Raw genomic sequence first — 15483 nt, 5'->3', positions numbered from 1 at the left:
ATAGACCGACTACGGTCAAAATCCAGATGAAAATAAGACAACCCCAAATGCTAGATCCCCAATCGTCCCAACTGGGCTCCACTACTGATCATCAGGAAAAGACACATAGTAACGACCCCGTTCCTCGTCGAACTCCCACTTGAGATCGACGCCATCATCTGCACTGGCATCGTCGGCACCTGCAACTGTTTTGGTAGAATCTGTGAGTCACGGGGACTCAACAATCTCACACCCGCGAGATCAAGACTATTTAAGCTTATAGGAAAAGATGGTGCAAAGAGGTGGAGCTGCAGCGACAAAAGCATATATGGTGGCTAACCTGCGCAAATGAGAGCGAGAAGAGAAGCAACGGAACGGACGTCATCTAGCAATGACCAAGAAGTGATCCTGAACACCTACTTACGTCATACATAACTCAGACCGTGTTCACTTCCCGGACTCCGCCGAGAAGAGACCATCACGGCTACACACGCAGTTGATGTATTTTAATTGGGTCAAGTGACAAGTTCTCTACAACCGGACATTAACAAATTCCCATCTGCCTCATAACCACGGGCACGGCTTTCGAAAGATAATACCCTGCAGGGGTGTCCCAACTTAGCCCATTATAAGCTCTCACGGTCAACGAAGGATAAACCTTCTCCCGGAAAGACCCGATCAGTCTCGGAATCCCGGTTTACAAGACATCTCGACAATGGTAAAACAAGACCAGCAAAGCCACCCGAATGTGCCGACAAATCCCGATAGGAGCTGCACATATCTCATTCTCAGGGCACACCGAATGAGACATCCTACGAGTAAAACCAGACCTTGAGTTTCCAGGAGGGGGCCCCGCAGTCTGCTCAGTTCGGACCAACACTCGAAGGAGCACTGGCCCGGGGGGGTTAAAATAAGATGACCCTCGGGCTCGCGAAAACCCGGGGGAAAAAGGCTTAGGTGGCAAATGGTAAAACCAAGGTTGGGCCTTGCTGGAGGAGTTTTATTCAAGGCGAACTGTCAAGGGGGTCCCATAAATCACCCGACCACGTAAGGATCGCAAACTCAAGGAACATAATCCCGGTATAACAGTAACTAGGGCGGCAAGAGTGGAACAAAACACCAGGCATAAGGCCGAGCCTTCCGCCCTTTACCGAATATATATAGATGCATTAATTAAATAAGAGATATTGTGATATCCCAACATATGCATGTTCCGACATGGAACAACTTCAACTTCACCTGCAACTAGCAACGCTATAAGAGGGGCTGAGCAAAAGCGGTAACTTAGCCAAACAACGGTTTGCTAGGAAAGGATGGTTAGGGGCTGACATGGCTAAAATGGGAGACATGATATAGCAAGTGATAGGTAGCGGAGCATGGCAATAGAGCGAAAGATTACAGGTTCACAGACTTAGTGAAAAACTGGACATGGCAGTAAACAGCATCAGGTAGCAAAGTTCAGAGCACGAAATCAACATGCTACAGGAACTTAACATAGAAAAACAAGGCATGGCAGTGTTCTACTAAAAGCACATGACAAAAGTCCCTTACTGACCATAAGCCAAAAAGGACCAGAAGATATGATGGCAAGCATGTAAACATAGCAAGTTTCGTTATCAGGTTTCAGACTTGGCAGAAAACAGAGCATGGCAGAAATCATAATATGTAGGCCTCTTTGTGAGCTTGATGCACTCACTACAGAGCAATGCATGACAAACCAAGCACACCTACAGCAAGATGGCATGTTTATGAAGCTATCCAGGGCAAGAACAATTGCATAGCCTGTATGGATCAACTACAATAAGCTTGGCAAAATTGCATATCATGTTAAGAATCTGCCAGAAATATTTTATAGCAAAAGTAGAGCAAGATTGAGTCATGCTATGGCACTCCATAAATGCAAACAATTGCAGGAATGGATCAATTACAACTATAGCTACAAAACATCCTTACTGAACATCTCCAAAATATGCATGTATCTCTCTGTAGCATCAAGTTTACATGGCAACAAAATTACTGCAGACAAGGACTTGGAGAAATCACTAAGTCCCTGAAATCAGAAATATTACGGGGCCTACTTTGCATGCTTGTGCTAGTCACCACAGAGATCACAAAAATACAAGGACTACACCACTGGAAATATGGCATGGCATACTTCAAAACAGATGTTGAGCTCATGCTCATAAGATGCACAGATTAAATGATACGAAAATGACAAATCTCCAAGTTCTGTCAAGAACCAGAGAATAACAGCAACTAGCCCTCTTCCAACAGAGATTTGGGTATCAAGATGACCTCTAATGAACATGGTGCAATTGAACAAAATGAAGAGCATCGCGAGACGAACAATTATTACACGCGCGAATCGGAGCTACATGCACGGAGTTATAGCTATACGAACAGAGGCACTTGCTGATGAAATTTAGGGACTTAGAGGATTTGGAGGCTCGGGAAAAAGTCAACTCACGAGGATCTTCCAGATCCGATCGAGCGAAGGGGCTCGGGCTTGGGCTCCGGCCGATGGCCCTCGCCGGCGGGAGGAAGAGGCGGCGAGGGAGGGAGGCGGCGCCGGTGGAGGGAGGCGGCGGCCGCGGCAGCGGCGGCGGGGCGGCGACGGGCGGCCGCGGCGCCGGCCGGCGGCGAGGCGCGGGTGCGCGGGGGCAGGCGCGAGGCGGCGGTGGATCGGGCCAGGCGGGCCCCGCCTGGGCCCGGCGGGCCGGCGGCGTGGGGAGAGGGAGGAGGCGACGTGGCGCGCTGCGATTCGTCGGGGCACGGCGGCGGACGTGTCCGGCGGGGTACGGACGCGTCCGGCGGCGCGGAGGGATTTTTCTAGGGTTGGACTGAGAATGTATTTCGGGATGCCCACATATTTATAGGTAGAGGAAGCTAGGAGTCTCCAAATGAGGTGCGGTTTTTGCCCACACGATCGTGATTGAACGACCTAGAGCATGGAAGAGAGTTTGGTGGGTTTTGGGCTGATTTTAGAGGGGGTTTTTGCTGGACACTCAAATGGACATTGCGGATGCCCGGTTAACCGTTGGAGTACCAAACGACCTCCGAATGGAACGAAACTTGACCGGTAGTCTCCGGGTGGTATATTAAGACCACTTGACAAGCCTCAGTCCATTCCGAGAAAGTTTGACACACGCACACGAAAGAAAACAAGAGGGGTGCACCGGAGGAGATAGGAGCGCCGGATTGGAAAACGGACAACGGGGAAAATGCTCGGATGCATGAGACGAACACGTATGCAAAAGCAATGCACATGATGACATGATATAAAAATGCATGACATGACAAAATACAAAACGAAAGACAAAACCCGACAACGGAGGGAAAATCATAGCACATAGCCGGAAATGGCAAGAGTCGGAGTTACAAATATGGCAAGTTACATGCGGGGTGTTACAACACTCCACCACTACGAGAGGATCTCGTCCCGAGATCTAGGACTGAAAGAACTCCGGATATTCGGAACGGAGATGGTCCTCGCGTTCCCAGGTGGCTTCCCGGTCGGAATGGTGCGACCACTTCACTTTCAGGAATTTGATTGACTTGTTGCGAGTCTTGCGCTCAGTTTCTTCAAGAATAGCAACGGGGTGCTCATGATAAGACAAATCTTCCTGGAGGTCAATCTCTTCGAAGTTGATAGTGCGCTCAGGCGTCTTGAAGAAGTTGCGGAGCTGTGACACGTGGAACACATCGTGCACGTTCGCAAAGTTGGAAGGAAGCTCAAGTTGATAGGCGAGGTCGCCTCTTTTGCCAATGATCTTGAAAGGACCCACGTATCTAGGGGCAAGCTTCCCTTTGATACCGAAGCGACGAGTGCCTTTCATTGGAGAGACGCGGAGGTAGACATGGTCTCCGATCTTGAAAGCCAAATCACGATGCTTACTGTCATAGTAGCTCTTCTGACGCGATTGCGCGGCTTTGAGATTATCACGGATGACTTTACACATTTCTTCAGCTTCAGTGATTAAGTCATTGCCAAGAAGTTGGCGTTCACCAGTCTCTGACCAATTGAGAGGAGTACGGCACTTTCTGCCATAGAGAATCTCGAATGGGGCCTTGCCCGAACTCGCTTGGAAGCTGTTGTTGTAGGAGAATTCAGCATAAGGAAGACAATCCTCCCATTTCATGCCAAAGGAAATGACACAAGCCCTGAGCATATCTTCAAGAATTTGATTGACTCGCTCGACTTGGCCACTAGTTTGAGGATGGAAAGCTGTGCTGAAGCGAATGTTTGTGCCCATGGCCTTCTGGAAGGAGTCCCAGAACTTAGAGGTGAAGATGCTTCCATGATCAGAAGAAATCAATTGTGGAATGCCGTGCAAAGAGACAATTCTGGAGGTGTAAAGCTCTGCCAGCTGAGCTGCTGTGATGGATTCTTTGATAGGAAGGAAATGAGCCACTTTAGAGAGCTTGTCAATGACAACGAAGATAGCGTCATTTCCGCACTTGGACTTGGGAAATCCAGTCACGAAGTCCATTTCGATATGATCAAACTTCCATTCTGGGATAGCAAGAGGTTGGAGGAGACCAGATGGTCGTTGGTGTTCTGCTTTCACTCTTCGGCAGACATCACATTCATTCACGAATTGAGCAATTTCTCGCTTCATTCGAGTCCACCAATACGACTGCTTGAGGTCATGATACATCTTCGTACTTCCAGGATGAATGGAAAGGAGAGAATTGTGCGCCTCGTTCATTATGACTTTCCTTAGATCACCTTTAGGAACCACAATCCGGTCCTCGAAGAATAAAGTGTCTCTGTCATCAATGCGATAGCACTTGTATTTGGAAAGACCCTTGTCGATACCACGTTTCACCTTCTTCACCATGGCATCAAGGAGTTGTGCCTCACGAATTTGATCTTCCAAAGTAGGAGAGACTATGAGGTTGGCAAGAAAGCCTTGAGGAACAACTTGGAGATTCAGCTTGTGGAAAGCTTCACAAAGATCCGGTTGGAAAGGCTTGAGGATTAAGCTGTTGCAATAAGCCTTCCTGCTTAAAGCATCTGCAATGACATTTGCTTTGCCTGGAGTATATTCAATACTCGGATTGTACTCTTGAATCATTTCGACCCATCGAGTCTGCCTGAGGTTGAGGTTGGGCTGAGTGAAGATATACTTGAGACTCTTGTGATCAGTGAAAATGTCCACTTGTCTTCCCAACAAGAGATGTCTCCACGTTATTAATGCATGGACAAATGCCGCCAACTCAAGATCGTGAGTGGGGTAGTTCTTCTCGTTGGGCTTCAACTGACGAGAGGTATAGGCCACAACTTTCTTCTCTTGCATTAACACAGCACCGAGACCTTGGAGAGAAGCATCACAGAAAACTTCATACGGCTTGGATTCATCAGGAGGAGTCAAGACATGAGCTGTGACTAGTTTCTCTTTGAGAGTGTTGAAAGCAACGTCACACTCAGGAGACCAGACATACTTCACATGCTTCTGTAGGAGGTTGGAAAGAGGCTTTGCAATCTTGGAGAAATTCTCAACGAATCTTCGGCAATAGCTTGCAAGACCCAGAAAACTGCGGAGCTGCTTGACATTTTGAGGAGGTTCCCAATCCACAACTGCGGACACCTTCTTGGGGTTAACAGCGATGTCCTTGGCAGAGATGATGTGACCGAGGAAAAGAACTTCATCGAGCCAAAACTCACATTTAGAGAACTTCGCATAGAATTTATACTCTCTGAGCTTGTCGAGCACCAATCGCAAATGTTTGGCATGATCCTGCTTGTTCTTGGAGAAGACCAAGATATCATCGAGATACACCAGAACGAACTCATTGGTATAGGGGTTGAAGATGAAATTCATCATCCGAGAGAACACCGGAGGAGCATTGACAAGGCCGAAAGACACGACAGTATATTCATAAGAACCAAAGCTTGTTCTGAATGCTGTCTTGGGAATATCTTCTTCACGAATGCGAATCTGATGATAACCCATACGAAGGTCAAGCTTCGAGAATACTTTAGCACCCTTGAGTTGCTCAAATAGCTCATTGATGTTGGGAAGTGGATACTTGTTCTTGATTGTCTTCTTGTTCAATGGACGGTAGTCGACACAAAGTCGGTCCGTGCCATCCTTCTTCTTGACAAAAAGAACACCACAACCCCATGGAGAAGAACTCGGTCTGATCAAACCCAGACGTTCTTATTCATTGAGCTGCTTCTTCAATTCCTTCAGCTTGTTAGGTCCAAGCTTGTATGGACGCTTGCAAACGGGTTCAGTGCCAGGCTCCAGTTCGATAACGAACTCAACTGGCCGATGAGGAGGCATACCCGGAAGCTGTTCTGGAAAGACATCTTGATACTCGCAAACGACTGGAATTTGAGAGATGGCATTCAATTCGCCCTTCTCATTGAGAGAGAAAAACCGAATGGTTTCATCACGAGCGGCATAAATAATCACATCCTCAGACGAGTGTGTCAATTGAATTTCCCTGGCAGCACAATCAAGTTGAGCCTTGTGCTTAGAAAGCCAGTCCATCCCAAGAATTAGATCAATATCCGAGTCACCAAGAACAATTGGAGAAGACTGAACTTTATAGTCGCCCATCTTGATGGAGACATCGGGAGCAACCAAACTAGAAGACAAAAGCTTTCCCGGAGAAACAACTTGCATAACTTTGGGTAAAATCTCTGTGTAAACATTGTGCTTCGATGCAAATGGGTATGACAAGAAAGAATGCGATGCACCAGTATCAAAAAGAACTTTTGCAGGAATATCATTAACTGAGAGATTACCCATTATCACATCAGTAGATTCCTCCGCTTGAGCTGCATTCATCATGTTCACCTTTGCAGACTTTGGATTATGCTTGACCACTGCATTGCTGGAAGATCTGACAGGAGGAGGAGGAGGAAGATGCCTTTGGTTGAAGCACTTGTTAGCATAGTGACCTTTCTGCTGACATTTGTTGCAAGTCACCTCTGAGAGTGGACGGTGATAAGGAGCATTGGACTTAGGAACTTGATTCTGAGAGTTGTTCTGATAGCCAGAGTTGGAAGAGTTGGAAGAACCATGGCCACCTTTGTTCTTCTGCTGATAAGGCTGACGAAACGGAGGAGGAGGAGGCAACCAGAACTTCTGTTGCTTAGCTGTCACAAGTGAGGAAGAAGAAGACTGAACTGCGTCTCTGACTCTCTTCTTAGAAGCCTCACACTTGAGCTGAGCAGCCTCTTGCTTCAATGCCATATTGTAGAATTGATCAAACTGAGTAGGCTCAACAAGAACGAGAGCTAACTGCAGATCCTCTTTAAGGCCACCTCTGAAGTGATAGATCATGCTCTTTTCATCAGGAACGTCTTGTTTAGCGAAGCGAGCAAGTTTCTGAAACTGAATGTTGTATTGATACACAGACATATTGCCTTGCTTGAGATTGCGGAACTCCTCACGCTTGCTCTCAACAACACTTTGTGGAATGTGGTGCGCTTTGAAGTCCCGACAGAAGTCAGTCCAAGTGATCACACGACCTCCTCTGGAATCTTTGTATTGTTGATACCAATCAGCAGCTTGGTCCTTGAGCTGGAAAGAAGCGAACTTGACATAGTCCTCAGGCCTGACATTGCTACATTCAAAATGCTTGTTGATGTCCACGAGCCAATCATCGGCATCCGTGGCCTCGGCACAGTAGTTGAAAGACTTGGGCTGATTTGCGAGAAACTGGTTGAGAGTGGCAAAGTGAAACTGATTGTTGCCTTGACCTTGATTGCTTTGATTGCCTTGCCCTTGAGTACGTTCTTGCAAGAGTTGCAGAATCATCTGAGCATTGGCGTTGGTGGCTGCCATAATAGCCTGCCATGCCTCCGGAGGTGGAGGTGGTGGCGGAGGGTTCGCTTGACTCCCTTCATTGCGATCCGGATTCTGACGCGTTGGCGGAGCCATCCTGAAGAGGGTGACATCCGTTAGCATCTTGATAGACAAATAGATAAGTAGAATCAACGGACAGAAATTGCAACATATAGTCTTCACAATAAACATTCGAACGAAGATGAACGAATGAATTCCATAGTAAATCATCACACTTCCATAAGTTGAGAAGCCACTTGAAAAAGATATGGAATGATCATATGAATTCGAAGCAACTCGAATACCACAATACAAAATATAACAAAGTATTGGCTTGCAAAATAAGCCGGAACAAACATATGATAGAGATTTCGTCCGAAGTTTTCGTGGTGGGGCCCACACGGGCTCAATCGTACAGCACCATCATGTACAAGGCTGTGCACATGACATACGAAGCGTCCCCGAGTCGGCATAGCCATGGACTCTTTAAGACACAACGAGACCACTGTAAAATCAACCGTATACAGGCAGACCACTAGACGTCGAACCCCAATCTCATATCATGCGTCTGTCGGAAAGATATCCTAAGGCTACTAGAATTCCCACTTATAAACTCCCAAAACTTTCTGGTTATGCAATCTGGTGTAGGGGATACAGGGGACACAAAATATATCACCCAAACTAACAATCCCTAGATCCAGCTGTATCCATCCGTCAACACATAACCAAGAAATCTTCGGAAATCGTTTACCTCAACCTTCGAAAAACATCCGTTATACAAGTTATGGCAATACTCCCGAAATCCCGCCCCAGTACTGGGTGGCGTCGAGGTGATCTCACCAACAACTGCATAAAAGAGATTTCGATGTCGGCGAAACTCAGGTATTCCAGAACTGCAACGATAAAATTGTGACGACAACACCTCGGAGCTCAACTCCCCGGGACACTGCCACAACCCCTAAATGACAGGAGGCACCAAGAACAATGTTCTCGTCACAAAACCATCAGAACGATTCCAAGATACCCGCGTGATCCTAAATTTTTTTAGTGAAATTTGAGGAGAGAATAGTGAAAACTTCTACGTCAGGAGACCTCACCAGAGCAACGAAGGGACTGAGGAGTAAAAAGAATCCTACTCTCCGATATATATAATCCTAAGACTCAAAACATTTTGTTCTAGACTCAACAACGCTAGCGATTCGATCAAGCAGGGGGCTCCTAAGTCGGGGATGGCTCTGATTACCAACTTGTAACACCCACGATGCGGCTATATCTCCCACGTGTCGAGGCACGACTTAGAGGCATAACCGCATAGTGGTTTTGTCGCAAGAAGGGTCATCTTCACACAATCCCATGTAATGAACAAGAATGGGATAAAGAGTTGGCTTACAATCGCCACTTCACACAATACATAAATATCATCATACATCATCCAAAATACAATCATATAGACCGACTACGGTCAAAATCCAGATGAAAATAAGACAACCCCAAATGCTAGATCCCCGATCGTCCCAACTGGGCTCCACTACTGATCATCAGGAAAAGACACATAGTAACGACCCCGTTCCTCGTCGAACTCCCACTTGAGATCGACGCCATCATCTGCACTGGCATCGCCGGCACCTGCAACTGTTTTGGTAGAATCTGTGAGTCACGGGGACTCAGCAATCTCACACCCGCGAGATCAAGACTATTTAAGCTTATAGGAAAAGATGGTGCAAAGAGGTGGAGCTGCAACGGCAAAAGCATATATGGTGGCTAACCTGCGCAAATGAGAGCGAGAAGAGAAGCAACGGAACGGACGTCATCTAGCAATGACCAAGAAGTGATCCTGAACACCTACTTACGTCATACATAACTCAGACCGTGTTCACTTCCCGGACTCCGCCGAGAAGAGACCATCACGGCTACACACGCAGTTGATGTATTTTAATTGGGTCAAGTGACAAGTTCTCTACAACCGGACATTAACAAATTCCCATCTGCCTCATAACCGTGGGCACGGCTTTCGAAAGATAATACCCTGCAGGGGTGTCCCAACTTAGCCCATTATAAGCTCTCACGGTCAACGAAGGATAAACCTTCTCCCGGAAAGACCCGATCAGTCTCGGAATCCCGGTTTACAAGACATCTCGACAATGGTAAAACAAGACCAGCAAAGCCACACGAATGTGCCGACAAATCCCGATAGGAGCTGCACATATCTCGTTCTCAGGGCACACCAGATGAGACATCCTACGAGTAAAACCAGACCTCGAGTTTCCAGGAGGGGGCCCCGCAGTCTGCTCAGTTCGGACCAACACTCGAAGGAGCACTAGCCCGGGGGGGTTAAAATAAGATGACCCTCGGGCTCGCGAAAACCCGGGGGAAAATAAGGAGCACTAGCCCAAGGAACATAATCCCGGTATAACAGTAACTAGGGCGGCAAGAGTGGAACAAAACACCAGGCATAAGGCCGAGCCTTCCGCCCTTTACCGAATATATATAGATGCATTAATTAAATAAGAGATATTGTGATATCCCAACATATGCATGTTCCGACATGGAACAACTTCAACTTCACCTGCAACTAGCAACGCTATAAGAGGGGCTGAGCAAAAGCGGTAACTTAGCCAAACAACGGTTTGCTAGGAAAGGATGGTTAGGGGCTGACATGGCTAAAATGGGAGACATGATATAGCAAGTGATAGGTAGCGGAGCATGGCAATAGAGCGAAAGATTACAGGTTCACAGACTTAGTGAAAAACTGGACATGGCAGTAAACAGCATCAGGTAGCAAAGTTCAGAGCACGAAATCAACATGCTACAGGAACTTAACATAGCAAAACAAGGCATGGCAGTGTTCTACTAAAAGCACATGACAAAAGTCCCTTACTGACCATAAGCCAAAAAGGACCAGAAGATATGATGGCAAGCATGTAAACATAGCAAGTTTCGTTATTAGGTTTCAGACTTGGCAGAAAACAGAGCATGGCAGAAATCATAATATGTAGGCCTCTTTGTGAGCTTGATGCACTCACTACAGAGCAATGCATGACAAACCAAGCACATCTACAGCAAGATGGCATGTTTATGAAGCTATCCAGGGCAAGAACAATTGCATAGCATGTATGGATCAACTACAATAAGCTTGGCAAAATTGCATATCATGTTAAGAATCTGCCAGAAATATTTTATAGCAAAAGTAGAGCAAGATTGAGTCATGCTATGGCACTCCATAAATGCAAACAATTGCAGGCTTGGGCTCCGGCCGATGGCGCTCGCCGGCGGGAGGAAGAGGCGGTGAGGGAGGGAGGCGGCGCCGGTGGAGGGAGGCGGCGGCGCCGGCGGCGGGGCGGCGACGGGCGGCTGCGGCGCCGGCCGGCGGCGAGGCGCGGGTGCGCGGGGGCAGGCGCGAGGCGGCGGCGGATCGGGCCGGGCGGGCCCCGCCTGGGCCCGGCGGGCCGGCGGCGTGGGGAGAGGGAGGAGGCGACGTGGCGCGCTGCGATTCGTTGGGGCACGGCGGCGGACGTGTTCGGCGGGGTACGGACGCGTCCGGCGGCGCGGAGGGATTTTTCTAGGGTTGGACTGAGAATGTATTTCGGGATGCCCACATATTTATAGGTAGAGGAAGCTAGGAGTCTCCAAATGAGGTGCGGTTTTCGCCCACACGATCGTGATCTAACGACCTAGAGCATGGAAGAGAGTTTGGTGGGTTTTGGGCTGATTTTAGAGGGGGTTTTTGCTGGACACTCAAATGGACATTGCGGATGCCCGGTTAACCGTTGGAGTACCAAACGACCTCCGAATGGAACGAAACTTGACCGGTAGTCTCCGGGTGGTATATTAAGACCACTTGACAAGCCTCGGTCCATTCCGAGAAAGTTTGACACACGCACATGAAAGAAAACAAGAGGGGTGCACCGGAGGAGATAGGAGCGCCGGATTGGAAAACGGACAACGGGGAAAATGCTCGGATGCATGAGACGAACACGTATGCAAAAGCAATGCACATGATGACATGATATAAAAATGCATGACATGACAAAATACAAAACGAAAGACAAAACCCGACAACGGAGGGAAAATCATAGCACATAGCCGGAAATGGCAAGAGTCGGAGTTAGAAATATGGCAAGTTACATGCGGGGTGTTACACATGCTACTTTGCTACTAAATTTTTTGCTGCAGATATTAAGTCTTTCAGGTGTGGTTGAATTGACAACTCAGCTGCTAATACTTGAGAATATTCTTTGGCTCCCCTTGTGTTGAATCAATAAATTTGGGTTGAATACTCTACCCTCGAGAACTGTTGTGATCCCCTATACTTGTGGGTTATCACCAACCCGGTTGCGCGATGTCCAAAAGCTCACCGGCTACTTGGCCTCGGTCAGCCGGTTTCTCAGCCGGCTGGACGAGAGGAACTTGCCCCTATATCAGTTGATGAAGAAGACGTCGCCGTTCGAGCAGAACGACCAGGCAGATGAAGTGTTCCGGGATCTCAAGCGCATGCTCTCCACTGCACCCGTCCTGGCCGCGCTGGCTGATAAGGAGCCAAGTTGCTATATATTGCTGCCACCTCTCGTCGGTCTGCACAGTGCTGGTGGTCGAGCGACCAAAGAAGGGCAGCATCCAGTCCGTCCAGCGCCCAGTCTACTACCTGAGCGAGGTGCTTTCCGCCTCCAAGCAGACTACCCGCACTACCAGAAGATGTGCTACGGCGTGTACTTTACCGCCAAGAAGCTGAAGCAGTACTTTCAAGAGCATGTCATAATCGTGGTCAGCACGACCCCCATCGGCGAGATCATGGGCTACCGGGATGCCTCTGGCCAGGTTGCCAAATGGGCCATCGAGCTGGCTGACCATACCATCCTATACGAGCCCCGCACCATGATCAAGTCACCAGCGCTCGCCGACTTCCTCGTTGATTGGACGGAGACCCAGTAGCTGCCGTCGCCGCCAGATTCAACGCATTCGCGCATGCACTTTGACGGCTCCAAGATGTGTTCTGGCTTGGGAGCCGGCATCGTGTTGTCTTCTCCGAAGGGCGACCTGCTGCGGTATGCACTCCAGATCCACCTCGCCGCCTCCAACAACGTTGCCAAGTACGAAGCCCTTGTGCACGACCTCCAGCTTGCCAAGGAACTCGGCGTCCGACGCATCCTATGCTATGGTGACTCGGATTTGGTGGTGCAGCAGTGTTCCGGTGAGTGGGACGCCCGTGATGCCAACATGGCCCGCTATTGCTTCTTGGTTGAGCAGCTCTCCGGCAACTTCAACGACTGTGAATTCCTTCACGTCCTGCACGCGGAGAACAAAGCCGTCGACATGCTAGCCAAGATTGGCTCATCCCGGCAGACCATACCGTCCGACGTGTCCCTCGAGCACTTGCGCAAGCCGTCTGTCAAGCCATCTCTGGATTCAGAGTCCATCTTCATCCCGGATGACCCTGCTGCGTCCCTCCCCAACCCGAACTCGGGGGCTACCGGTCCAAGCTCGGGGGCTGCCGTCCCCAAGTCAGTCTCGGGGGCTGCGGATCCCAGCCCAAGGACTGTTGATCCCAGCTCGGGGGCTGCCTTGTCGACCCCGGCGACCATCAACACTGGACCGGGGGCGGCTGAACCCGGCCCGAGGGGTGCTGCGCTCAACTCAGCCGCCATTGTCCCTGACTCAGGGGCTGCTGCCACCGGCTCAAGGTTGCACCCCGCAACCCGTCTTGATGGCCGTCTTCACCGTGGTGACGACTCCATCATGGGCCCAGCCAATCCTAGCTTTCCTGGAGAGCGGAGCGCTCCCCATGGACGAGACCGAAGCTCGGCAGGTGCAGCACCGGGCGTCTGCCTACAGCAGCATCAACAATGAGCTTGTCAAGCGCAGTGCGACAAGCGTGTTCCAACGCTGCATCGAGCAAGACAACAACGTAGAAATCCTCCTCGACATACACCAGGGCGAGTGCGGGCACCACGCCGCCTCTAGGTCCCTGGTGTCCAAGGCCTTTCGCCATGGTTTCTACCAGCCCATGGCCTTCAAAGATGCCGAGTCGCTCGTCCTCAAGTGCGAGGGTTGCCAACGCTTTGGCAAGCGTAGCCACCAGCCGGCTTCAGCCCTACAAACCATCCTGATCACCTGGCCCTTTGCGGTCTGGGGGCTCGACATGGTGGGACCCTTCAAGACCGATTGGGGCGGCATGATGAACTTGCTGGTGGTGGTCGACAAGTTCACCAACTGGATCGAAGCACGGCCGATCAAGAAGCTGAATGGGCCTACAGTCGTCCGGTTCGTCAAAGACATCGCGGTGCGCTACGACATTCTGCAAAGCATTATCACAGACAACATCACCAACTTCGCCAAAGGCGCTCTGGCGCAATACTGCTCAGTCTCCGGCATCTGGCTTGACCTGGCCTCCATCGCTCATGCTCAATCCAACGGCTAGGTCGAGCGGGGCAACAGGCTGATTCTGTCCAGCATCAAGCCGCGACTCGTCGATCCCCTCATCCGCTCACCCGGTAGCTGGCTTGATGAGCTGTCGGCCTTCCTTTGGAGTCTCCGGACAACGCCAAACTTGTCGACATGGTGGACCCCATTCATCCTCGTCTACAGAGCAGAAGCCGCCATCCCGACCGACATCGAGTTTGACTCACCGTGACTCGCAATGTACACAGAAGCCCAAGCCAAGGAAGCTCGCGAAGACGGCATCGACCTACTCGAAGAAGCACGCCTTTTGGCCCTTAGCCGATCTGCCATCTATCAGCAAGGCCTGAGGCATTACCACAACAAAAGGATCAAGCCCCTCGCGTTCCGCGAGGGAGACCTCGTCCTCCGACCTGTCCAATAGGAAGCCGGCCAGCACAAGTTGGCCTCCCCATGGGAGGGCCCCTTCATCGTCAGCAAAGCCTTGTGCGACCGCAACGCCTACTACCTCATCAACGCGCGCAAGCCGAACAAACGCAAGATAGACATTGTCGGTGAAGAGACAAGCTGGCCCTGGAATGCAGAGCTCCTCCGCCCGTTTTACAGTTAACTGTCTGCATGTATGTATCGCTACCGTTTGTAATTCGATGAAAGACAATGGGACTCCCGAATGACACTCGGGGGCTACCTTTTCCTATTAAACTATCATGTCTCGCACATCCTTATGATCTTCTGCCCTCCGCCGCCCGGTCGGTCCGTCCGGCTCGGTGGCTCGGTGTCTAGCTGGTTGACCACAACCAGTTGTCCTCCTTAGTGCATCCCGGCGTGTCCGAGTTGCCAAGCCCTCCCATTTCGCCCCAAGCTACAGTCCGGCTTCGGCTACTGGCCGGCAAGAACAATGGGCCAAAGCGTCGGCGCACCAAAAAACCGCTAAGTTGGATTCGCCGGATCGGTCAGTCTGGCCTCACCACAATAAGACGCCGCACAACCGACTGTGCGCCGGACGGCTTCGCCGGCCGCCGGCCGGCCGGCCCAGTGGGTGTTTCGCTCGCGGTCAATGTTTGAAATGCCTAAGTACAGCGCGTTCTTTCCCAAGGCTGAACTCCTTGTCACAGACCGGAACCTGGCTGTTCGACTCGCCGGGGGGAGCCCAAAGAAGGAACAAGCAAGAAAAAAGCTTAAAGAACAAAGAACAAAGGCGCAAACACTCGCGAAAATATTTAAATTACAGAAATATGCGCCCAAGGCCAGAGTTCATTTCATTCACCATACACCCCAGTGGGTGGGTGGCCCTGTCACTTAACAAAAT

General features: G+C 50.0%; 1 protein-coding gene across 1 annotated transcript; it reads left to right on the top strand.

Moving 5' to 3' along the window:
* Nucleotides 1-12206: 12206 nt before the first annotated feature.
* Nucleotides 12207-14196, top strand: LOC109781000 (uncharacterized). Its single transcript, XM_020339580.1, has 3 exons — nt 12207-12321; nt 12784-13316; nt 13438-14196. The coding sequence occupies exons 1-3, from the start codon at nt 12207-12209 to the stop codon at nt 14194-14196; spliced, it is 1407 nt and encodes a 468-aa protein (XP_020195169.1).
* The last annotated feature ends 1287 nt before the right edge of the window (nt 14197-15483 follow it).

This window comes from Aegilops tauschii, chromosome 1, assembly GCF_002575655.3.
Source record: "Aegilops tauschii subsp. strangulata cultivar AL8/78 chromosome 1, Aet v6.0, whole genome shotgun sequence".
Lineage (NCBI taxonomy): Eukaryota > Viridiplantae > Streptophyta > Magnoliopsida > Poales > Poaceae > Aegilops > Aegilops tauschii.
This window is presented reverse-complemented; position numbering and strand designations above follow the sequence as displayed.